The sequence below is a fragment of the Carettochelys insculpta genome, chromosome 27, assembly GCF_033958435.1.
Source record: "Carettochelys insculpta isolate YL-2023 chromosome 27, ASM3395843v1, whole genome shotgun sequence".
Taxonomy (NCBI): domain Eukaryota; kingdom Metazoa; phylum Chordata; order Testudines; family Carettochelyidae; genus Carettochelys; species Carettochelys insculpta.
Window position 1 is genome coordinate 15,390,893 of NC_134163.1, and position 26,688 is coordinate 15,417,580.

At 43.9% G+C, this 26,688-nt stretch overlaps 2 protein-coding genes across 3 annotated transcripts in view; one reads left to right on the plus strand and one right to left on the minus strand.

The window, feature by feature from the left end:
• The window catches only part of COMP (cartilage oligomeric matrix protein), a 51,146-nt gene extending 44,060 nt beyond the window's left edge, over positions 1 to 7,086 (plus strand). Inside the window, exons 12-20 of the mRNA XM_074978308.1 lie at positions 1,295 to 1,413; positions 1,838 to 1,890; positions 2,263 to 2,447; positions 3,347 to 3,525; positions 4,040 to 4,088; positions 4,536 to 4,736; positions 4,985 to 5,153; positions 5,397 to 5,536; positions 6,483 to 7,086. Coding sequence (XP_074834409.1) covers positions 1,295 to 1,413; positions 1,838 to 1,890; positions 2,263 to 2,447; positions 3,347 to 3,525; positions 4,040 to 4,088; positions 4,536 to 4,736; positions 4,985 to 5,153; positions 5,397 to 5,536; positions 6,483 to 6,541 — 1,154 coding nt within the window. The 3' untranslated portion in view covers positions 6,542 to 7,086. The remainder of the gene's footprint in view (positions 1 to 1,294; positions 1,414 to 1,837; positions 1,891 to 2,262; positions 2,448 to 3,346; positions 3,526 to 4,039; positions 4,089 to 4,535; positions 4,737 to 4,984; positions 5,154 to 5,396; positions 5,537 to 6,482) is intronic.
• Positions 7,087 to 22,247: 15,161 nt separating this feature from the next.
• CRTC1 (CREB regulated transcription coactivator 1) overlaps positions 22,248 to 26,688 on the minus strand; it is a 59,335-nt gene continuing 54,894 nt past the window's right edge. For both annotated transcript variants that reach the window (XM_074977950.1, XM_074977949.1), the window contains one exon: positions 22,248 to 26,544. In XM_074977950.1, the coding sequence (XP_074834051.1) occupies positions 26,333 to 26,544 (212 nt within the window). In that variant the 3' untranslated portion in view covers positions 22,248 to 26,332. The remainder of the gene's footprint in view (positions 26,545 to 26,688) is intronic.

The window sequence follows — 26,688 nt, forward strand, 5'->3', positions numbered from 1 at the left end:
ATTACATTAATGTCTGTCCCATCTCAGACCTCCAGAAGATGCTGTCCAAGTTGAACAGCCAAGCCATAGGAAATAATTCCCAGCTGATATGTAAATTCTGCTTAAGGGAGTTTGAGAAAACAGACAACTCTGGGCTAACCCCTCTGCAACCAGTCACTCCTGGATTGACCCGGTGCTGTTTGCAGCTCTGTCACTCTGTGAGGAATGTAGGTTTGAGAGCAGTTTCCCTCTCTGGCCTGCATGGCACAGGGCTGTCTAGGGATGACCACCTGTGAGACACACTGAAGGACTTTACATGGGATTCTTTCCCTCTCAAGGGTTTGCAAGCATCTCCATTCCCAGGAACCATCTCGTGGAAACTTTCTACCCCTTCATGATTTTGTAACACCCCCAGCCACTTGGTCTACTGGACCAGGGTGGCTCCAGGTCTGCTGAAGAGAACGTGAGGTTGGCTGGCTCTGTTTCTACATGCTTGTGCTGGCCAACGGGCTCTTTTGTCAGGGGGCTGGACACTTGTGGAAGCAGCTGTTAACAAGGAGAGCCTCAGCCTGGGGATTTTCTAATAACTCTTACACAGAATTTAAAACACATCCCTGACAGACATTGACTGCCTTTCCTTCCTCACGCCCTCCACACCAACCAGCTTGTTGGAGCACACAGGAAAGGGTTAGCTCCCACCCAGCTCACAGACGGGAGATCCTGTGTCGGCTGCTGCAATTGCTCGATTCGTATTTGTTGCTTGGAAGATTAAAGTTTCCCACCCTTAGAGCTGTAAATGGGGAAAACGTCTTGTCTAGACAGAGCCCAGTGCGGGAAGTGCAGCAAACAAGTGTGGGTGCTGCTTTGGCCTTTGGCAGACAGCTGCCCTCTGTAGACAACTTGTGGTATCTCTGGCCAAAACTCAGATTAGACTCACCCATCTAGTGCACAAGCCTCAGCAATTCAGTGCTTTTCTCCAGCCTCGGGTTCCTCTCAGGCTGTGTTTACCTGAGCCAAATCTGCTGGTGTGGTAAGTGTAGACAGTGCTGAACAACCTGATGGTGACAGGTGTGTGCTTCCCCCTCAGATCCATTAAAAGGCACCAAGTATTGTGGCCTGTGGCCTTCTGAGTTCCCTCCCCAAAACAGCCTGAAAAGCCAGTGACCAGACATCAATAGAACACACCCAGATGCTGCAGAAAGGACCAGAAATGGATCCCGGGGCAAGCCCAGCTCCCTGCTGTGATGTGGACAAGCTTGCTGCACAGGCCTTAGGGCAGGGCTGCTTTAAAGGGCTCTGTGTCTGTGCCTTACAGAGATCAAAAATATGGTGGACAACTGCAAGAAAATACCCAACCCCGATCAGAAAGACAGTGATGGGGACGGCGTGGGAGACGTGTGCGACAGCTGCCCAACCATCAGTAATCCAGACCAGGCAAGTAGAAATAGCTCCTGCCTGAGCTCTCCCCATCTCCTCTGCCCCCCGAGGCCTGAAAGCAGGGGTGCCACCCATGCTGCCAAGCCTGGGGCTGCCAGACTGGTAACTTGGCAAGACTGTCACTTGCAAATAGCTCTGTCTCTGCTACAACAGTGAAGCTTGTTGAGACCACAGCCGCTGGCTAGCAATGGGCCTGACTGACCAGCTACTTTGCACCTCCATGACTGGAGGCAGGAGACCCGGAGGTGTGGGGTGTGTGAAGTCTATCAAATCACAATAAGTGCTACAGGATTAACTACTTTTTCTGGGGGGTTCTCTGCACCTCCAGATACCAACTGGAGGCAAATACTTGCAGGCTCAGGCAGTGTCTTAGTTCTTTCTTGGCATATTTAAGCTGATTGTTAATGATATGTTTTACCAGAAAGATGCCGATCACGACCTTGTGGGAGACCTGTGTGACACCAACCAGGACGGGTGAGAACCAAATGCAACTAGTCTTGTTTAGGCCACAGAGAATCCAGGAGGCAGGAGAGTTTGGGGAACAAGTAACTGCTAGTCTTGACGTAGCTACTGAAGATGTGTCCAGCTAGAGTGAATTTAAAACTCATCATAGCTTAAGCCACAGGTTAAATTTTAAGGCTGGTGCCGCTTTCCTGCTGTCTGGCAGGATCCAGGATCACCTGAAAGGTGGGTGCATTTGTGTTGTCGTTAAACACACACACACTTGTTGTGGGCTTCTTGCTGTTGTGTATGGGGCAGAGGTCATGTGCCACTGTTGTGCCCTTTAGTATCCACCAGTCTTGCCAGCTACTCTGAGATCGGCTTCTCCAACCTTCTCTCTGCCAGAGATGGGGATGGCCACCAGGACTCAATGGATAACTGCCCCTCAGTGCCCAACAGCTCCCAGCAGGATACAGATCATGACGGAATTGGTGACGAATGTGATGACGACGATGACAATGATGGAATTCCTGATCTACGACCTGACAACTGCCGGCTGGTCCGCAACCCTGGCCAAGAGGATACAGATCGTAAGGGGGACAGGCAGCACACCAGCCCTGCGTGACCTGCCCCTACTGGCTTTCAGCCACATGCTCTGTTTTCAAGAAAACAGAGGAGACTTGACTTCCTTTTCTTGGCACCCATGCCTGAGCTGGGCATCGCTCAGGTGCACAGTACCCATCAGTGAGGCCCACATAAGGGAGTGAGTTCTCCCTCACAGTACTGACCATTACAAAGGGGTGTGATTCCCCCACCCCAATCGACATCTGTGACTCGGAGAGGGAAACAGCCCCACGTAGGGATTCCCATGGTACTGTCTCAAGAGTGCCAGCTGTGCATGGATACATGACCCAGCAGGGCACCTCCCTGGGCAGGAGATTGTATTCATTTAGATGGAACGCAGGCCAAAGGCATTAGCAGAACCCAATCACTAAACCGGGCTAAACAGGATCCAGGGTTTGCTAGAACCATAGAATACTAGAACTGGAAGGGACCGGAAGAGTCCAGTCCATGCGCTCATGGCAGGACCAAGCACCACCTACACCATCCCTGACAAGTGTCTGTCAAACTTGCTCTTATACAGCCCCAATAATGGAGATTCAACCACCTCCCCGGCAATTTATTTCAGTGCTCACTTCCTAACTGTCAGGATGTTTTTTTCCCCTAATTTCCAACCTAAGTCTCCCTTGTTGCAATTTAAGCCATTTTTTGTCCTACCACCAAAGATTAAAGAATAATTTTTCTTCCCCCTCCTCCTAACAACCATTTAGGTACTTGAGGGTTATGCTCTGGCACAGCTGAGTTCCTAGCTGGGTAGATTCGTAGGAGGTGGTGGAGATACTGGAGCTTGTTCGACGGTGCTGCCGAGCACTGAGGTGGGGCCATCTGAGGAAGGGAGACCTAGTGCTCTTTGTCATCCCCACCCCAGGTGATGGTGTGGGAGATCTCTGCGAAGATGACTTTGACAAGGACCAGGTGATTGACAGAATCGATGTGTGCCCAGAGAATGCGGAGGTGACGCTCACGGACTTCAGAGCTTTCCAGACAGTGGTGCTGGACCCTGAGGGTGATGCACAGATTGACCCTAACTGGATTGTCCTCAATCAGGTAGGAGAGGGCTTCTGATCTAGTGCGAGGGGAGACAGAACTCAGTGAGTGATGCAGCATCCCCCCCACTTACAACTACACACCTCCATGTTTTCCTGTGGGCAGGGAGAGCAGGCAGGAAATGACTTGCAAAGCTTGAGCCTGGCCCTCACCCTTTGCTCGGTTGCGTTTTCACTAGGAAAAGCTGAAAGGGCAGGGGAGATGGGCGAGATCAGCAAGACATGGCTGGAGGGCCCTGTCGGGGGGAGGCAGGCACCACTGTAACTTCACCAACCTGTTGGAATTTCCCCGCAGCGGGTACTTGAATCTCCTGCCAGGCTGCTGACCCTTTGGGGTAGAGATAGAACATTTGAAATCAGCACCAGGTTTTCCCACAGATGACTGCAAGGAACTCAGTAGGATTTTGCTGTCTCCTCCCAGGCGAGGGAAGCATGTTTGCACCACTATGCCAAGTCCACATGACAATAATAGTTTCAACTCCAGATGGTAATGAGGTAATGCTTGCACTTTGCAGGGCATGGAAATTGTCCAGACCATGAACAGTGATCCTGGCCTGGCTGTGGGTAAGGCGTTCTGTTCTCTGGCCTAGCAGAACATTAACAGGTGGAATACCTCTTCCCAGCACAATTTTCAGAATGGTTTAGTGGTTCTGTCAAATTCCCTCCTTTTGGAGGAAAGGAATTCTTGTCTTGAATCGTCTGGTTTGTAATAAGCTATCTGGCTGCAATACAGCAAGGGATTTTTCTTTGCAAAACCCCAAAGGGGCAGTGTCAGTACTCTTTTCACTTTAACCAACCCAGACCCTTGGGCAGGAGGCTGGACACCACACCCCAAGGAGCTTTTTTTTGAGCTACTGGGCCTAAGGCGAGGGGAGTACTGGGAGATAACTGGTTCATAGGGAGTCTCTGGATTAAGTCCACAGGCTGGTTGAGACCTTAGGGGGGACAGGGCTGTTTCTCTTGGCTCATTAGTGATGGTGATTTCTCCCCCTTCTCCTCTCCCTGGTTGAGGTTACACTGCATTCAATGGAGTGGATTTCGAGGGCACCTTTCACGTGAACACTGCCACAGATGACGACTATGCTGGCTTTATCTTTGGCTATCAGGACAGCTCCAGTTTCTATGTGGTGATGTGGAAGCAGACGGAGCAGACGTACTGGCAGGCAAACCCCTTCCGAGCAGTCGCAGAGCCCGGAATTCAATTGAAGGCAAGTGCACAACAAGCATCATAGGGGTTTCGGACAGCCCTGCTCTCGTCCTGCCCCCAGACTCTTATCGTAGGCCAGGGGTCACCAGCTGGCTTGAGATCGAGCACAGGACGTAGGGGAAGGGGGAGGACACGCCAGCCTTGTCGCCACTCTGGCCAGAGCTGTTCTGCACACACCAGAAGATGTGTACCTGTGGTGAGTGTATCACCAGCTTCCCACTACCCAACTCAGGCCTTCTCTTCCCTCAGGCAGTGAAATCTAAAACAGGGCCAGGAGAATATCTCCGCAATTCCCTTTGGCACACTGGAGACACTCCTGATCAGGTCAAACTGCTGTGGAAAGACCCCAGGAACTCCGGCTGGAAGGACAAGACCTCATATCGTTGGTTCTTACAGCACCGGCCTCAAGTTGGATACATCAGGTAAGGAGCAGGACTTGTTCTGTTCCCTGTGCAAGGAGTCAGTCAACCCCAAACCTGCACGAAGCACCTTTAAGAAATGAGGAACCAACTGCTACACTGTCCCCTGCTTAGTCAAACACCGTACGCCCCTCCCCAGCCTCACTCCGCACAAACGGGATGAAGGGCAACGTCCCTCCTGCCGTGGGAGAGGACACAGCACAGGTCTAGCGCTGTGCAACGTTAACAGACGTCACCTACTTTCAGAGCTCGCTTTTACGAAGGGCCTGAGCAGGTAGCAGACACTGGAGTTGTACTTGATACCACCATGCGAGGGGGTCGTCTGGGAGTCTTCTGCTTCTCCCAGGAGAACATCATCTGGTCCAATCTGCGGTACCGCTGCAACGGTGAGTTGCTGCCTGTGCTGACCCTGGGGGGACTAGCCTCTAGCTCCCACCAGCAGGAATGCTGCTGCCTGTTGTCCCAGGGCCCAACAGCTTTGCTGCCCCCTCGGAGAGCGAGCTATGCAATCTGTGTCTTCTCCTGAAAGCACCTCAGCCTGTGGCCTGGGGAGGCAGAATTTAACCATGACATGCCACTGTCCAGCTTGTGGCAGCCACCTCACAGGTAACAGCTCCACTCCTTGCTCCCCGCCACCCTACTGTGAAGTTATTCTACTTTTGTGTGACAGAGCTGAAGCGGTGGAGGGACAGCTCAGTGGTTTGAGCACTGGCCTACTAAACCTGGGGTTGTGAGTTCAATTCTTGATGTGGCCATTTAGGGATTAGGGCAAATAGATGTCAGGGATGGTGCTTGGTCCTGCTAAGGCGGCAGGGGAGTGGACTAGAGGACCTGCCAGCTCTAGGAGATGTGTATCTCAACATTGATAGGATCCCATATTAACAAAATGGGTTTATTAGACAGAGGTTTCTTGTCTGTCACTAAAACATGCCCAGTTCTGGGTGGGATTTGGCAGCAGTTCTCCTGTAGCAGCACCCTGACGTAGGAAGCAAAGTTCAATTTCAGTTCACTTGCAATGAACTGAATACAGCTAGTCCACCTATGTGTGGCTACCACTGTATGGGCATTATCCCTTTACTTGATCAGGGCCTTAACATGCACTTTCAGACAAAAAGCCTATTACTATTTAATGTCAATAGCAAACCCAGTCCCTTTGAATCCCACTGGGCTCTTAGGATTCCTGGCTCCTCTTACCCCTCCCATCACTCAGGTCTTGTTCAATTCCTGTCTGCACACCTGACAGGGTGGCTAGTGCCTTAACTTCATGTTACTTGTTTCCTTGTGTGCAATCCTGCTGCTAATCCACACGGACTTCACTTTCATCCCCTCCAGATACCATCCCTGAAGATTATGAGCAGTTCCGAACTCAGCTGGCCCAGTCCGCGGCTTAGGTCATACATCAAAATTTGCTTTAAATAAGTATTCAGCTCTCCAATACTACAGCTCCAATATACGGTGTACAGAACTATGTAACGTATCACTGCCCTCTGCACAGCAGCAGGGCACTGCCTAGCAGGCATGTCTTCTACAACAGCAAATCTCTAACAGTATCGGAACGGCAGAGATTTTTAGGTGCTGGAAGGAGGTTCATAAATGAAGTGTGACTAGAAGCCCAAACCTGACTGTTTTGTTAGTACTAGTTGTTCATTCTGCATGGAAACAGATATGCTGAGACCCTACCTGCTGTGGGCGAACTGTGAGTAACTCTCCTCTGTTTGGCTGCTCTGAAGTCTTGGAGATCCTTTTACTTCATTCCTGGTTAGATCAAGTCCCATCACTGGTGCAGGCCAGCAAATGGCAGTTTGAAAAGCACACACAGTAGAGAGGGGTCCAGTTTGAGTCACTCCTGGAACACAAAAGGCACTTTCAAAGGGCACCTTTTGTTCTGGAATAATGTTGGTGAATAAATGACATTATCAGACTTAAAGTACAAGAATTCTTCTTGGTCATTGGCATGTTTAAGTCTCCTTTACTGGCTGGCTGCAGTAGGTGAGGAGTTACTGGTTTTGCTTCATTACACAGCATCTAAGGATGTCGCAAGAACATGCTGTGCGCTGCACAAAAGACAGACATTCCCTGCCCCAAAGAGCTTACATTCGTAACACACACCAGGCAGATTTTTCTTCTGGGCTGAGGTCAGTGGGAAGAGCAGCGCTACTGCACTTCAGAGAGGTCCAGGGGCACTGAAACTGAGGTGAAGAAACAGCAGGATGAGCTGGAGCAAAAAGTCCAAGTCCAGTCAAAACTGCAGGAAGTTCTCACTGTGCAGAGGCCCCTGCATTGGCTGCTCTTACAGGCTGGAGTCTGAAGCTGCTTCCCTAGTGCAGACTGCCCATATGACAGTGGTGTCCCTGCCCAGTTCTGGGTTTGTAAAGATAACTCAAGCTGTTCCCTCCTCTGATATGGGAAGTATCAGAGGGGCAGCTGTTTAGTTTGTATCAGCAAAACCAACAAGCAGGCCTGTGGCACCTTACAGACTAACAATTTTTGGAGCTTAAGTTTTCGTGGGCAAAGACCCACCTCATCAGACTTGTCCCCTGAGAGTTTACAGCAGGCAAAGTAAATGTCAAAATATTAGCAGCCTGCCCTCCTCCCCCTGCTCTAAGAGGCTCCTTTCCCTGCTCTCCTAACCTCTTAGATTTTACCTTCCAGTGATGGTGGAGCTGCAGCTATTTATGGAGGAAGGAAAGCCTGAGCCTAAGCACCACTTCCCAACCACAGCCTACTAACAAGCAAACCAAGTCCTGAACATTGCAGGGTACAGCCTTTCCCCCTAAGGGTAACTAGCCAGGCTGCAGATCGAATTTATCAATAGCATATATGTGGGAACACCCCTTTAAATAGCTTTTCCCCTCTCAGGAGGAGAGATTAGAGTAGAGACTCAATTCTACAGGAAAAACAGGAGATGGGAGGTTAATTCTCCTATGGAAGGGAGTGTGGTTCTCTGCTCATTCAGTACTTCATTATGCTTCTGGTTTGCAGAACTGCAGCCTGTAAGTGCTGCAGCTCACAAGCTCAGCCTTTCCAGACAGGACACATCATATCCTGCTTCTGACCATACTATTCTCGGCATTCTGAATATAGCCACTCCCGGGAAAGGTACCTGGTGACAAAAGGTGGGTTCTTCTGCTGCTTGCCACCACGCACCCAAGCAGAAGCTTCAGACTGGTGAGAACAGATGCACACACTCACCCTCAAAAAAGAAACAAAAGTGCCTCAGTGTTCTTCAGCAATCAGACATAAGCGTCAAAACTCACCTAGTGGAGCCCAAACCAGACAAATTTTTGCTTTAAATTATATTACAGCCAAAAAGTGGCACCCGTTTTGCAGATCCCTGCTTACCTTCACTTAGCTCGACAAGTATTGCATCGCATGTTTGTTCACAGGACAGTGCTTCCATAACAGTACTGTGGTTGTCACTCTGCACAGTTCTCTTCCTCCTCTTCACATACAGAGTCTGAAGCAATGCAGCCAAGCCTAGATTCATTGTTCTAGCCAAATGAACAACAGCAGGGGGATTTCTTCAGTGAAGTTTCTTGACAGCAGTTCCCTCTATGGTTATCACAAAAACACCAAACTGTTCTACCAGCAGGCAAAATGCAGATGGATAATGTTCCGAAACAAAGGATGAAAAGTTTTAAGTTGTTTTGAAAACAATCCCTGTGTAAAATGAACAAGGGTAAGATCACAGGCATCATAAGGACAGGAATTAAAAACTCAACAAGAAATGATCCCCCGCAAGGCCTCAGTGAAGGGAAAGTCCATCTGCAGGGCCCAACGCAAGATTGTTCAAAAAACATTCTGTTTGCCAAGATTTTGTCCCGCTTGGTTTCAAACAGTTCATGAGATGAGTATTCCACCACTTCCTTTGGAAAACAAAACAAATCTTCAGTATGACTTGTCACAAAAGAATAAATTGCATTTCCTTTCCATGCACCAAGGCTTGTGTTCCTTCTGTCATACTGTGAACAGATTCTCCCACAAGGTAATATACACTGCATGCAAAACAATCCCACCAGAATTGCATCTCCCACTTCATTTAGAGTTAAACCTCCTTCTATTTACCTCTCAGAAACAGGAATAAATCAAAATGTAAGAGAACAGAAGACTAATTCCTTCTCAAGAGGGGTCAATAGCAGCTATCATGCAAGAGCTAAACTGGTGATCCCAAAATCTGAGCTATGGATTAAACTCTAATACAAACGGAAAACTTGCTCTATTCATCACTGGTCCTACTGGTCTCACTTCTCTACCAACTGACCTAACTAGCAGGTTTCACTGCATTTGTTATCTGCACCTAGTTTTTAATACATGGGCATATGCTTGAAGGTGCAACCAAGCAAATTGCTTGAAATTTTACACATTTTTAAAAGCCCAGTTATAGCTTAAAAGTGACCCTTCAAACCACCCCTTCTTAATCTATAATGCTCTAGCATTATGCAGCACTTGTGAACACTAATGAACTAAGTCCCAAAATTCACCTACACACACAGGATTAGACACATATTAGATAGAGTAGTAACAGAGCGGAAGCCGTGCTAGTCTATACACTATCAAAACAAAAAGCAGTCAAGTAGCGCTTTAAAGACTAGCAAAATAGTTTATTAGGTGAGCTTTCGTGGGACAGACCCACTTCTTCAGAGCATAGCCAGACCAGAACAGACTCAATATTCAAGGCACAGAGAACCAAAAACAGGAAGCAAGGAGGACAAATCAGAAAAAGATAATCAAGGTGAGCAAATCAGAGAGTGGAGGGGTGGGGGGGAAGATCAAGAATTAGATTGAGTTAAGTATGCAGACGAGCCCCTATAGTGACTCAGAAAGTTCCCATCACGATTTAAACCATGTGTTAATGTGCTGAATTTGAATATAAAGGCCAGCTCGGCTGTTTCCCTTTCCAGAACAGTGCAATAATTCCTTACATTTTAATGGAATCAGGCATTCTATGAGTGACCTAAAGGTATGTGTGTTACTGAAAAGGAATTATCGCACCGTTCTAGAAAGGGAAACGGCCGAGCTGGCCTTTATATTCAAATTCGGCACACTAACACATGGTTTAAATTGTGATGGGAACTTTCTGAGTCACTATAGGGGCTCGTCTGCATACTTAACTCAATCTAATTCTTGATCTTCCCCCCCACCCCTCCACTCTCTGATTTGCTCACCTTGATTATCTTTTTCTGATTTGTCCTCCTTGCTTCCTGTTTTTGGTTCTCTGTGCCTTAAATATTGAGTCTGTTCTGGTCTGGCTATGGTCTGAAGAAGTGGGTCTGTCCCACGAAAGCTCACCTAATAAACTATTTTGCTAGTCTTTAAAGTGCTACTTGACTGTTTTTTATTAGATAAGAGTAGGACATTTAGGTGAAATAACTTGGCCAAGGTCACACAGGAACTCTGCAATACCAGGAAAAAAAACAAGTTATACTCAAGCTATATTCACAATGCTCACCCCATCCCCAATTCATACCCAAGGACACACCAGCATTCAGCACTGTGGAGTCAATAGAGTGATCAGATAAGCTTGGGTGTATTTTGTACTGTGCATCAGCAGTAAGATGGCTTCCCAAACTGTGGTGGTAAGTACAGGCTGAACCTCACCAGCCCAGCACTCTCTTGTCCGGCAATATCTGCAATCCAGCATGATTTTAGCTAGCTGGACAGCTACCTATCATGGGTGTGGCCAAGTTTTCCACGGTCCCACAAAGTTTGTTTCCAGCCGCCAGGCCTGGCTCTCAGTTGTTCTGTGCTGTTCTTTAGCTGTAATTTACCCCACAATGTCTTGTAAGAGCCCACTCAGCACAGGAAGTGTTGGTGATATGCTAGATAATACTGACCTCCCGTGGCACAGTAAATGCTCGTTTGGCACTGGTCAGGTCCCAAGGGTGCCAGAATACAGAGGTTCAACCTGTATTTTAGATCCCAGGTGGAGTCTGTGGCACTGCCAGTTGGGGAAACCACCTACCTGGGCCTAAGTTTATCTATAGATCTTTGAACCGTAATGGGTGGAGCTCAGAAAGGAACTCTGTGGAACTTTCAAACATCTGATAGTTTTTGCCTCATTTCTTATTTCACAGATAGCCAAGTGGTGAAGGATGTGTAGGAATCCATTCTCCCACTAGTGAAATGCATCCACTTTGGAAAGACATTTATCCCCATGTAACAGAGCAGCAGCAGGTGAGATCCAAAAGGGCAGAAGAATACCACCACCTTCCACAAGGCCGCTAGGGGAATTCAGCAAATTCAGAATTCGGTCAGGACAGCAGCATTTCACAAACAGCCCCACAGGTTAGCCAGTGACCAAGTGGTCAGAAACATGAGTTCTGGCCCCACTGAAAAGATGACATGGTTGACTGTTCTACTGTTACTACTGCCTGCTTTGAGGACCTGGGACTCCTCTAAGTAACTTAAATGTTAAGGGTTAACGTAATGCTTCATCATCTTTCCAGACCTGTTACCTAAAAGCAATAAGGCACATTCTGAAGCTGGGATTTTGTTACCTACTTCATTGTCAGTCTGCACACCCACAAAAGCATTACTAGTGTCAGGTTAGTTAGCTACCATTATTTGCCTCCATGGTCTCTGGCACACATTATTAAAAGGTTGTGTTTGTGTTTTCTTTTTTTAACTACTTGAATATTAAAAAACTTCAGTAAGAAAAGTATCAAGGAAGGAAAGCTGAACAGCCAGAGACGAAAACATTTTAACTTTATTACATTTCATTTACAAATAATGCAAAGATACAAAGACAAAAGCCTTCACACAAAAAGGAAAGGATTGAAAAAAAAAATGTACATTTAGTTGAGCTCCTTTTTCACATCATTTCTCAGATTGCAAACATTTAATGCCAACTTCAGTTTGCTACTTTACCTATAGAAAAGCACAATAAGTTAAACTTCCATATTGCAGGGACAATTTCGCCAGAGTTCCTGGGCCACCAATGCTGCAGCTGAATAGAAGATTTGCATATATCAGAGAAATAATCCACGAGTTACTGTGATAGAAAAGTTGAGGTTGCAAAGAACAGTATATTGTACTGTCTATGAAAATACATAAATCTAAACTTGAAGTTGTTTTTAGCTGCCAGTCTGCAAGAGAAGCTGCCAGAAGCAGCTGGATTTAACTGTACTGAAATCAGACATTACCTTCGTAAGAACCCTCCTAAGGCATTTGAGCTTGCTGTTCTTTTAAAGGAATCCAATCAAAGATGGCTCAGATAAAAATAAAAATTACAACTTCCAATTCCCTCTAAAACAAAAACCCTTAATATCTGCCACCCTTTGACTTAGAACTGACTGAAATATGATATTTGTAATTGCTATGTTTTATAACGCTGACCACATAGTATCTGGATGTGTATAATACATATTTATACCCATGTACCACATGATAATCTATGTTTGGAAATGTTTATGCTGTAAATATTTAGGATCCAGTAAGTAAAAACAAAGATTTGTTTAAACAAGTCTTGGTTCCCCTCAGTACTTTGTCCCATAAATACTATAATTTTATCAGAAGTATAGCCGACAGTCTGTATTTTCAAAAACAGCAAGAAGTCCTGTGGCACCTTATAGACTAACAGATATTTTGGAGCATAAGCTTCTGTGGGTAAAGACCTGCTTCTTCAGACTCATGAGTGAGGTGATAATGGGCCACATCCTCCCTGACTGAATTGACCTGGTTTCCCCTCTCGATGTTCACAACTCCCCATTAGCTGCTAATAATGGGCCACATCCTCCGCGACTGAAGTGATGTTGTCAACTTTGGCCCTCCCTCTTGACTGGGACTGGCTCCTTTTCAGGAACCTGTATATTTAGATCCTCCTCTGGAACCCCAACTCATTCATCTGATGAAGCAGGCCTCTGCCCACAGCAGCTTAGGCTGTTAGTCTGTAAGGTGCCACAGGACTTCTTTGTTATACATTTTATGTATCTGTGTAATACTTACATTGCTCTACACTGCAAGTAAAGGAAGATTCTTCTACCTGTTTATCTTCCTAATTTTCTTTCGGATTCCAACCCTAATTAGACCAATCATTACCTTGTTTTCTCAACCCGACTCTTACAACATTAGGTAAAACAGACACCTACTAATTACTAGTTTTCTTTTTCTTCACCACTGAGTATCCAGACCAGATTTTAACAAATACATTTCCTCAGTATGGTAAATATCAAACCAGAGTTAAATTCTACATCTGAGTTAGGAGACCATAAAATATCTGATGTAAATACTGACACATCATTATCACAGTGGCAGGAATGAGTCCCTGCACTAGATTTATAAATAGAAACACACGGCACTGTTCTCTTCTTCCTAAGCCATAGTATAAAAAGATTGGTTTGAATAGTGCATAGGACATGTACAAATGAACTTTACACTTCATTTGCTGTATAAATACAACAGTTCAGAAGGCAGAGTAAGAGGGAGGCTTTGAAAGTGGACACACTTCTAATGACAAGCAGCAGAATGTACAACACCCTTTGAGTAAATTGCTTGATACTTTGCTTTCCAAAGTGATACAAGAGAGATCAGCCTGCCTTCTAACATGCCAATGAGCCTCCCCTTACTTCCAGAGATTTACTGAAGATTCATTACAGATGTAAAACTCCTGCCATCCCAGGAAACCCCCTCCTCTGTCACTCTCAACTACAACAATTTAAGCTTTTCAAGAATTTGAGTCATACGTTTAAGGAAAGACAAATAAGGTCATGGGAATCAGTACACATCTTGGACTGATCTTAAAAGATACATGAGCAAACTTACACATGGCAAAACACGACTCTCACCTAATGGGCAGGGCAGAGACTTCCCTTTCATACTGTCGTCTTCCCTATAAGCATCATTTCCTGTAGCTTCATATGCTGATGTTGAAAAATCCTAACTGCATTTATTGGGGCGGGAGGAGGCTTTCTTTCAAGTTTACGCTATAGTGAGGGCTTGCAGAAATGAGCCCCCTTTCACCAAATTCACCATGTGTGCTTTTTCCAATAGGTAACTCTTGGGAATTTTTTTAAACATTAAAAACAATAAATTAATTTTAAAAAGGTTCATTATAGTCAAGCAATTTGTGGTAGTCAGCTGACATATGGGTAGAGAGCTCTATAACTCAGGAGTCTCAAAGCAAGATAACCCCTTGTCCTCAGCTTCAAGATAACCTCCAAGTGGTAAAAGCTCTGGAGATATTTAAGTACTAACAACAAGCATAAAGTACGGAAGAATCCTGCACTTGCAAAGGAGACTCTCTAGTAAGAGTTGATAACTGACTTGGCACCTTATGGCTACGTCTACACGTGCACGCTACATTGAAGTAGCCTATTTCGATGTGGCGACATCGAAATAGGCTATTTCGATGAATAACGTCTACACGTCCTCCAGGGCTGGCAACGTCGATGTTCAACATCAACGTTGCGCAGCACCACATCGAAATAGGCGCAGCGAGGGAACGTCTACATGCCACAGTAGCACACATCGAAATAAGGGTGCCAGGCACAGCTGCAGACAGGGTCACAGGGCAGACTCAACAGCAAGTCGCTCCCTTAAAGGGCCCCTCCCAGACACACTTGCACTAAACAGCACAAGATACACAGAGCCGACAACGAGTTGCAGACCCTGTGCATGCAGCATGAATCCCCCGCTGCAGCAGCAGCAGCCAGAAGCCCTGGGCTAAGGGCTGCTGCACACGGTGACCATAGAGCCCCGCACGGGCTGGAGAGACAGTGTCTCTCAACCCCCCAGCTGATGGCTGCCATGGAAGACCCCACAATTTCGACGTTGCGGGACGCGGATCGTCTACACGGTCCCTACTTCGACGTTGAACGTCGAAGTAGGGCGCTATTCCGATCCCCTCATGAGGTTAGTAACTTCGACGTCTCGCCGCCTAACATCGAAGTTAACTTCGAAATAGCGCCCGACGCGTGTAGCCGCGACGGGCGCTATTTCGATGTTAGTGCTGCTACTTCGAAGTAGCGTGCATGTGTAGACACAGCTTACAAGGCACAAAAGGAGACATCAGCAACCCCAAAGAATTTAGGGTGGAAGAACCTGAGTGGCTTTTACCATTTCGCCTTTCTGTGATCTGTATTTTCCTCAGTATAATCACCAGCTGGTTTTGTTGTCTCATCTGTGCAGATGACTTTAGAAGCCCTGAGACACAAAATATCACTTTTGATTCATGAAGTGCACAGAGATGAGAGTCGGGTACTTTTCTTCAGTTAAAGAACAAACTTTCAGAGGGCTGGGAGCAGCAGGGGAAATCTTAGGTTAACAGTGGTTGCAACTTAATTTTTGCAGGCCCTAAGCCCAAATTAACTTACGTGCTGAGAAGTTTTTCTCACTATGACTTGTCTGCCTTAAAATAGTCAATTAAGTATTTCTGAATGCTCTGCTGTGGAAGAAAAGAGAATTGGGGGATGGGAGGGATTTGAGTCACTTGACCTTTCTCAAACAGATAGCTAGAATTTTGAAAACATATTTAACAGCCAAATGGAAAAATATCCTGAGTCAGCCTTTGTCACCCTCTGGCATGTTAAAACATCCCACTTGCTCATGCTGATTCTAACATTAGAGGTTCCAACCCCATCCAGACTCATCCACCACACAAACCTAAGGAAAGTACTACAAAAGGTGTGAGGCTTGATCCCAGCATTGAACAAAAATGCAAACAAAAAGCCACAAGAGCTACAGTAACACAGAGAACACACCTCCTTCCACCTCAGTGAACTTAGCTCCACACATTAACACAGGAAAACCACTTCAACACAGCATCCAGGGAGCTACCATGCATCTAATCTCAATGAGACATACCCACACACGAAGTTAAACAAAAGCTTTAGACTGTGTTTGCTTGCAACACCACGCTATGGGAAGAGACTGACTACACCAGCAACGTTCACAACTCAGACCCCTACATCCCCTCCCCCACATGGTGATGGGATCCTTTCTGTACACACTTCTGGGTGTTGCTGATGTGTTGCATATGTTCCGTCCCACAGCACAGATCCAATGCTGAGAACCATCCGACTCTAAGAAGGGTGACAAAATAAAGGCAGGGATTCCATGTTCAAAATGGAATTTCTAAGTAAATTCACCTCTACTGGGCAGGATTTTCTGAAGCGTTAATCGTTACTGAACATGAGGGTTTAAGTTAGGTTACTTAAATCTTGTGTCAAGAGAGCGAACATTGTGCCTGAATGAAAACAGACTGCAAAACCACCCCTGTTTTCTTCTAGGCTTCCCAATCAAGTTGAAGGAGGCTGAGAACCTGTAAGCTTCCAGGAGCACTTGGTGTCATTTTGAATACACGTTAGCTGTGTACTGAGGTCTCTAGACACAATACCTGGATATTGGACAAAGAGTCCTAAACTTGAGTCCTGGGTCTTAAAATCTTTCAGCTGCAGGAGCTGGGACTCCATTATCTTCGAACACTCGCAGGCCACAAAGTTTGCATGCTAAATTTTATAGGTGTGAAGCAACTTCCCAGCCTGATAAGCCTGCAAGGTGGATGCGAGAGTGGGCGACGTTCTTTAACTCAGTAATGAGCACTCTCAGTTCTTCCAGGGGGTTTATGCTAATGTGGCAGGCTCTGCAGCCCACTCCTGATTTACAATCAGGCAGTGTAGGAGACATCTACTTCACTGAGCGGGAGGAATCCCAGCGCCCCCACTCAGAAAAATGCTCCTCTCTGCACAGACAAATCGAAAATTGCTAGTTGAGAGCTAAACCATTTCAAAACAGATAATTACTTTCAGAGTCAGCTGGATTTAGTTTAGATTTCCAATCACTGCACATGTTCAAAACCTCGCACTCATTTAAAACCACCTACAGAATTAGTAACTTAGAAGTGCAAACTCATTCTCTCTCCCCAGAGCACAAAGCACAGAAAGAGGCTTCCTGCAATTCCTGAACTACAGCTTCCTAACGTTCAAAGGGAGGACTTGGAGAAGCTAGGACCATAAGCACACGGCACGTTCCCATGCACTCTGGTTTGTGATTAATTTTTGTCCTGAAGCTGTCCGTAGGGCTGTTTTCCACTCATTCACACCCCTCACTGTATATTTTAAAATAACGAAAGAAATATTCAACACACCCATCAACATTTCAAAAGTAAAAATTTGAGTTAGTTCTGAGTACAGGAAAGCAAAATTAAGAAAATAATTGATTAACAGTGTCCTCCTCACTTCCACCTGGCCATCACTATGTGGAAAAGTCATCGAAGGCCTCTAGGAATTGACTACTGCTTGCAACATGCACCAAGCCTTGGCAGCCACTGCATAAGTGACTAATATAAAAAACAAGTATATTGTTTAGGGGGAAAATGCAGATACTGGAGTCACAGCTTCCTTGTAATTGTTAACTCCAGCAGAGTTAATGATTCATCAGGTGTTTGTTCTTATTCTTATTATTAAAAGTTTTGCCACTATCACATTAGCTACTGTAAGTTCTCATTAGTCAGGTCAAGCCCGATCTGTTCACGGTAAAACACAGTGTTTTGCTGTGTTTTCAGTACTCAACGTTCCTTCCAAAAGAGGAGGTAACCCTTTCAGCTGCCAAAGAACCTTTGCTAAAGTGCCCAACGTGCAGCTGTATAACTGGATAAACCAGACAACGAAACAGCAGCAGCAATGTTGATCACCTTTCGGGGTGAGGGGAAAGGGTAGTTACATTTTGAAGCTTCTTCTCTCTTAGATACTCAGAGTGATGCGCTTAGATGGAAGATGATATACCAGATTGTTCGGCAAGTTCCTTGCCCAGCTGGGCATCTCTCAGTGTAGATACTTCACAGTCAACTGTGGCTGGAACGCACAAAAGCCCTTAAACCAATGAGTGAGGATTGGATCGAGACTGACAACAAATACAAAACCCCCACAAATGAGGCAATTAGTGCCACAGCTCAGCAGAGTGGACACTGCTAACCTGCAGGCTCCTTACCAGGAGGGATGGCTTCCGGCAGGTTGCTGGAGACTGGCTCAGAAACATCATGGTTTTATGCGCTGTTTTGCACAGATGATCTCACCGCAGATGTTTTCTCCACTGAATCACGATGCTGCATTAATGCTAAGCCATGTACCAGACTAAAATACATTTAACAGAAAACAGGATCTTCAGAGATGCCAGTAAATACTAAGATTACATCATCTGGCTGTTTCTCCAGCAGGTGGAAGCTGCATGTCAGAAATTCACCGTACTTAATTTGTCCCATTCTCTTGTAGCTATTTAATACACACTTCAGAGTTCCAGCAAGGACGTCAAGCTAAAATTAAAATCAAATCATTTTGCACATCTCTTTCCCGTGTTTTCTGAGAAGACTAAGTACAATCCAAAAGCAGCAATGGTGTAATTAAGCTAGTCTTGAGGAGACGATCAGCAATCCCTTCAGCAGAACAGGAAGTAAACTGCATGTACAGAACTGCTCTCAGTAGGGGATTTATGAAACTTTGCTTTTACCTTTTATATTAAAGCTGCTCTGGCCTTAGTTACTAGCACCAATTACTGCCTCACTGTGAATCAAAGGGGAGCTGTACAAAGGTGTAGATGGGACACTCAACTTTCACTGACTTTCAATGGCACCTGGGTTACTAATGCCCTTTTGTTCCTTTAAATGTAGCCCCCAGTATTTGACTGTAACAGTCAGAGCAAATCAGGAGAGTAGTTACTTGTAATTCATCTATGCCAAGCTTTTTAAATTAGACCTGTCACCTTCCCTGCAGCAAACTTTTTCCCGTAGCTCCACCAGGTACTTTTAGAATGGAAAGTGATACTGCTGCAAATATCTTTGTAGCAATGGTGAGAATACAAAGTCCTGTCCTGACCCAAAACAACAACACAGACATATACTAACCAACCTGTTCCACCATAACTGGAGCAAAGGCACCTGGCAGCATGCAGCTGTTAGTAACTTGTGACACATGGCTAGTGTTCACAACTAAAAATGCTCTACCAGAGCAGCACAGATATTTCAGTTCTAAAGTCTCCTTACACATGATTGTTAGAGCAAATTTGCAGTCAGCCATACACAGCAAACAGACTGACTAACTGTTCAATCCTCAATTTCACAGGCTACAGGACCTGACGTACGTATCTGTGAGCTAATATTTTGCAGGCTGTCTGGGAGAACACAGGCATTGAGCAGGCAAGCTCTTTACTCCATGTGAATCTTGAAAGCAGCAGTAACTGCAAGGGAACTTATTTTTTTCTACTGAAAATTAAAGAAAACACAACTACCCCACTGCAAAGAAATTTGAAAACGTGGTAGCCATTACCATAGAATACACCACAACAATGTGGGCCCCGCAAGCGACATTTCTGCTATACCTGTTTGCTCCTGAATACTCTCCCCAGAGCTCTGTAAACACCAGCATTGTAGGGAGGAAAAGAAACACAATGGAGTCCAAAAGATTCCAGCTGCATTTGAAATCTGAGACCACAACACAGAAATTTGGTAGATTACAACATGTCTCTTTATACTTGTAGCATTACAGGAAGATGTGGACGCAGTGCAAATGGGGAGAGGTTAAATGGCTAAATAGCAAGAACACTGTTATCCAAAGTCTTGTATTATGACCAATTTTCTGGTGCAGTTTTTAAATACACAAGACCCTGGTTAATAAGTTGTTCTGTAAATCTTTGAATAGACAGCACATGCAAACAAGTATGGCCTCAAACAGGAGTTCCTTCTTTTCCTCTGACTCTCTTGTTTTAAAAATACATCTTTTATGTTCTTTGATGATTTTTATTGCCTGGAGTGTCTGCAGCTTTCAGCAACCCACAGTACAGCACAGAGTTCCAGCGCACCCTTGATTTGCCAAACCCAGAAAGCACGCGACAGCAGTGAACCATACTATCGGTCTACCAATAGGGTGCTGGAGAATAGACTTCTTAGAGCATGTTCAAACCAAAACTTTTACTGGATTGACCTTCGTCACACTCAAACTGCTGCATGTACATTATGTGTGTTGGAACCGGTTAGAAAGGGCTTTTATAATGTTCACTGAAAATTACTGGCATAATAACAATTGCCATATAAATACCTTTAATTGCTCATGGGACTTTAGGATTCCTCCTGATTTGTTGTGTATATTACATAGCTGGACCTCCTGTCTATAAACATTGATATACTATATATTTACTTCCCAACCTATGCTTTCTGCAGCTACCTCTTTGGCAGCCCCATATTGTACTACTGAATAAAACAGTAAGCATATTTACCCCTTTATGCTTTTATTTTGATAAAATCAGTCAAGCCCACATATAAGGCAATATACACCACAGTTAAAACCACCCCCTCCCATCCACAAAAAAATAAATAACACAAATGAATATAGTACTTAATGTAGTGTTTTGTTTTGCAGTATAGAAATTCCACATAATGATTCTGTTTAAAAAGGTAAAAATGATTTATAATACACAGTTATCGTAATGTCCTCATGGTGCCCGCATAGAAAACTGACATGCAACCCATGCCTACACTGCGCAGTATAAATAGTAAGCAACTAAAAATACAAACAACAGGAACACTACAAATTTTTTTCCTTTTTTAAAAAGAGAACATATACATATAATAAATGCTAATTGCTCTTTCACATTGCCATCACAGTGACAGGGGGTCCATTTGTCAAATTAATAAACGCTTTCATCCTTAAAGCACAGAGTACATTTTAACCTACTGTATGATGAGGGGGCTTCTCTCGTCCATATTCTACACTGAGGTGGTTTCCAAATTGAGTAGTAGCCTAATAAGGGAAGGGCAAGTCTTAAATAGCATTGCTACAGCAACAGAAAGCTTTTAAAAAAAAAACCTAACGATCGATACCTTACTCTGAAGTGGAACGGAATAAAAAGAATCCTGTACTAGTTACTAAAAACTTAGTGTAGCTCTATTTACCTAGCAGGAAGTTTTAAGCAACTGTCTTTAAGAGGATTTGCACCAGTATTGTCAGGCATAATATTTTGTTTTAATGCAAAACAAAAAATGGGTACATAAATTTTCAATAGTTTCTTCCATAATTAAAAGTCAACATATTTCTTTCCATTTTTTAAAGCAAAGGTTCTCTCTGTACAGTAAAGGTTTTTGCACAGTTAAAGAATGCTGGCAAAGTGTTCACTAACATGCAGAAGCAGTAGTGAGACAGACACATTTGATGCTGCCTGCGGTCCACCCATGCATGCAGCATACAGAACTTGGCCTGTGCAGATCCATTTTTAAAGAGAATGAAAAAGTCGGTACTATATACAATGCAAAAGAGCCTCTCCCCCTCCAGCCAACACCTAAGCTGCAATAAATAGCAGAAATCCACTTCTTTTAAAATCACAGTATTTTTTACATTGAGAGTTTATTCCTATTACTTCCCCAATGTACTGGCAAATGCAACAGTCTATCTTGGGAAATTCTTACAAACACATAACTGTACAGAAATCAGGCAGTAGGTATATGTTCGGATATTAACTCTGACACATGAGACAATTAAGTCTAATTTAGTATTTCCAATTTTTTCACTGCAATGTTCCCCAAGCAATGACATTTCTTCCTCTCCTCCCACAAGTATCTGTGTTAGCATTGTACATTCTTTTATTCTAATGGACAGTGCTTTTCCACATCTACCACCTTCATAAGTGGGGTAGAAAATGTAAAAGATACCACTTAACTTGAAAACGAACTAGAAGCCTACCTACATTTTGAAAGCATTGGGGGACCTACCCTGTGCTGGAACTTGAAAACTTTAAATATTTGTTTAAAATAATGTAAACTTATACACAACAGAGAAAGGGAAAGGGAAAATTTTCTACTAGACCAGGAGACACATGCTGCTGCCAGCGGGCCACTCTCCCAGGGAGCAAAGTGCAGAAACTATTGAAATGCTACTGACACTGTACTAAAATAACTGCACTGATCCTCAAAGGGTTAAAAATTAAAGCAGCTAGCCTGCCCCCTCTGGGGGCTATGGAGATGAAGCATATTCTTTCGTACACATCCATCATCTCCTTCTCTGAAGAGCTCATCTTCCTCTGCCCTGACCCCTCCAGAAAAGAAACAAAGAAAAAATATTTCTCCTAACTAGATGGTCCCTAATTTCCGCCCCCGACACACACTTTTTTTTTTTGATGATTGCATCTAGATGTTTGTTTTGTTTTTTTTTAAATTAAGGCCATTTTTAAACATCTACTTACAAGTCTAATAAACAAGCTCTCCTATATACACATGTAGTTTAAAAAAAAATAGAAGGTAGCATTTAGCGATCTCTCCTTGTAAAACAACCCAGTCAGGAGTCTGAATTCCTCACTGGATGCTTCACTCTTAAGTGACTCTGGTTCTAAAAAAATAGATCATTACAGACGAGGATTTATATGCATAAGAGACGTCTGAACAAGAGGCTGATACAGACAGAAATCCAATTAATGAAATAACAGTACTGTCAAGGAGATTAAGTAAACTGCACAAAGTGTACTCAATTCACACTGTACCTTTGGGTCTTTTGAAGCAAAGAACTGCGTATCATCTGGGCCCAAATTACTCACATTCTTTTAGGGTATCCTCCTGTTTAAAGCTACCTTTGTTTAAATTGAAAAAGCATTCACAATCAAATAAGCAGACACTGGGAGTAACATGTAACATCAGGCTCAATTGCTGATAAACATCAGAAGTGGAGATGCAAGACAGCCTTACTATTATCAGGGGAGGACCCAAAGAAAACCACCCTTTAACAAGGAGCTTACACAAAAGCAATGAGACAGAAAAAATAAAAATCCTACATCACTTTTAGTGCAAACAGTCAACTAATGGCACAAATAGGTGAGCGAGCAAACACAACCATGTTATATAAGGTCCCAGCAGGAATTCTGCTCAGCAGTGTCCATGCATTTCAGGACAGCGCCTCACAGATTTCTGGAAGCACACAGAAATCTAGCTATAACTCATTAGGAATAGCCCACTTTTGCCATAAACATTTACATTCCTGGCTCAAAAAAACCCAAGGAAATGGCTGTGGGGGGGTGAGTGATTGACGTGGGGGAATGTTTTCTGACAAACATGTATCACATCAGAAAATAAAACCTGGTGCATTTTTTGACCAAATGCAAAAGAGGGCAAATTGAGAACAGGATTTGGAGAGGCTGGAGAATAAATTTAAAAAAATAAAATAAAAAAACCTCTTTAAATATAAATTAAAAAGTTTTTTTTATTTAAAATTGTATTTATCAAAATATATTTGGATGTTTGGCCCCTGAGGTGGAGAAATATTCTTTTAAATATTCTTTTACCCGTTAATTCCTTCATTAACACATTCAAGGTACTATTTGTAATCAAATTTTTATTAGTACAAGCCAAATAATCTTGATTTTGAATTCTGCTTTGAAGAAAGGCCCTGTATGTGGTGGGCCTTTCACTGTGAGGACTCTCAGGTAATTAATACAACATTTTAACAGCTATACTTATCAATTGCCACAAGTGCATTGAACTCTTGGTAAACAGCTAAGCATTTTCCTCAGATTTGTAAAAGGGTGACCTAATGCCCAGGAGATAGGACTCATTATCATCGGTCAATCAGGCACTACATTTAAGTGAAGTCACCATTTTAAACTCAGTGGGTTTTCTTTTGTTTTATCATTCACCTTCTGTTACACTATACCAGAGAATAGTAGCTGTGACTAACAGAAGCTGTCTATTATGAATTTAAGAGCCTCAGCATACACAAGAATACAGTACTTTCACTAACAGTGAGTAATTTTCCCAGAGTTACAGAAGAATTATCAGACTGACAGAAATGTAGAGCTGGAAGAGACCTCAAGTCATCAAGTCCAGCCTCCTCTGCTGAGACAAGAGCCAATAAACCTAGAACATCTCTTACAGGTGTTTGTCCAGCCTGTCCTTAAAAACCTCCAGTAACGGGGATTCCACAACCCCGCTTGGCAGCCTACTGTAGAGCTTAACTGCCCTTAGAACTAGGAAGCTTTTCTAATGATCCAACCTAAATCTCTTTTGCTGATGATTAAGCCCGTTATTTCTTATCCTACCTTCAGAAGACAATTACCTTCTGCTGTGTAGCAGCCCTTAATATATTTGAAGGGTATCAGGTCCTCTGAATCTTGTTTTCTTAAGAATGAACACATGCACTTTATTTACCCTTTCCTCATAGGTCAGATTTGCTAATCCTTAGTTTTATTCTTCTTTGGACTCTCAAATTTATCCACACCCTTCCAGAACTGGACAGAGTACTTTGCTGAGGCCTCACCAGTGCCAAGTAAAATGCAACAATTACCTCCTATATCTCATATAGGACACTCCAGTTAATACATACCAGGATTTTAGTTTTTTTTTCCCACAACTGCATCACACTGCTGACTCAGTGACCCACTGTAACCCCCAGATGGCTTTCAGCAGTACTATCATCTCACTAGTTACTCCTCATTGTGTAGTTGTGCTGTTGATCTTTCCTTTATAAGCATAATACTTTGCATTTGTGTTTACTGAATTTAATCTGGTTGATTTCAGATCAATTCTCTAATTTATCAAGGTTATTTTGAATTCTAAACCCGTTCCTCAAAGTGCTTGTAACCCCTCCCCCACTTGGTGTCAGCCATAAATTTTGTAAACATCACCTCCACTCCATTATCCAATCAATTAATGACCTATTGAACAGTACCAGAGCCAGAACTGACTAACAGGACCCCACTGGAGATGCCCTCCCAGGGCTACAGTGAACTATGGATAACTATCCTTTGAATATGTTTTTTCAAACAGTCCTGCACCTGTCGGTCAGTAATTTCATCTAGGCCACATTTCACCTAATTGCTTAGGAGACTATCATGTGGGAATCAGTCAAAAAATTTAGTGAAATCAAGATCCACTCTACACGTTTATCCACATACCCATTAAGCCAATTACTCTGTCAAAGAACATTTATGTTCCTGTTACCCTAATGTATATATAACATATAAAATGGCAAACACATGACAGATTTGCCCTGCATTTGCTTACTTCTGTTCAGAATCTGCTGCAAATTCCAGTTAGTTAAAAACATTAAAGATGTTACTGGAATGAAAAATCACAAAAGGATGTATTGTGTAAGTATTATGCGAGTGCTTCAATTGGTCTTATGTAGTTTAGCTACTTTTCAACTATCCAAATACTTAAATAAAAATGTATAAATAACAGTAAGAGTATTTAATAGGCAATGAACATGAATTTTTAAAAAATCATAAAAATAGCCACCCTGACTTGGGCTGTGTATTGCTACACAATGTCCCTTCCTGCTGCCCATGAATTTCATACAAGCAACAGAATTTAAAAATAAAATGCTCTGCAGCTTAGCCACCAATATCCTATTATTGGCTTCAAAATACTCCACTCCCTCCTTCACACTCACAAGGTAATGAATTATAGTACTTTTTTTGTGTGCTCAGAAATTTGAAACAGGCTCTGGAAATAGTGTTTTCAGTTGCTTTTTTGGATAACGCCACCAAGAACCCACTGGAATACCAGGCCACCTTCCTGCTTTGCAAAGTACATGAGTTTGCTCAGGGCATAGGAACAGGCAGTGGGTGCTGGACAACAGTCAAGGAAATGAACCTGAAAACAAGTATGACATGTCAATCAAGGGAGGAGAAGCATTTTACTCTACAAAAACAACGGTCACAAAGTAGTCTGGGAGAGTCCAAATTACAAGCTGCCCCTTTCCCAGAGGGTGGCTGTAGAGGCATTTTGCTTTAGAATTAGTGAGAGGGCAGTAGTCTAGAGTTTCCCCCCTCAGCCTCAAGGAAGTGGCTGTTGACCAGTTACAGAAACAGCCAATAATCAAATGCTAGTGATGCGGTATTTTACAGAGAATCTGTTCACCCTTGACACTGAATCTTCATCACTTACCCAGAAAAAACCCCTTCTAGTGCAAGGGATAAACTGACCACCTTACGCTGAAACTTTGCTCGTGGGGGTTTGGAGGGGAGAAGGCTGATGCAAACTCCTTACCCATTTAATGGCAATGAGTAGTTAAGGGATAAAATATGGTGCAACAGGGGAAGGGGATATGCAGCACTGCAAGCTTAGAACAACAAGCTTTACTCATTGTACATGTTGTACATGACAGAGCTACTGCTCTCAGTAACTCTTTAATTTGACGTGACTGACCCATTGGACTCTTCAGTTCAGCAGGGCTCCAGGAACACATTTTATTCCCAGGCTCATGGTGTCCTCAAGTCTACAGCCGGTCCATCCTGAAAGTGTCCTCTGTTGCAGGATCGGTGAGGACCATATCTGGGTCATTAAGCATGTGCAGTCCATCCAAGGTTAGAGGGTCAATTTTGAGTTCATCCAGAGGGAACTGGGAATCTGAATCAAAGCTGACATCTCCAACACCTGCCAAAGAGCTGGTCAGTTCCTTTGATAAGCTGGGAGGAGATTCACCTGTCACTAGAATGAAGAGGAGGGGAGACAAGCCTCAGTACTGCTGCTCATTTACCAGAACACACACTTCTTCACACAATCATCTGGCTAAAGATAAATGGATGAAACCGCCTGCATGCAGATACGTGGGGTTTGCTGGATGAACAACGA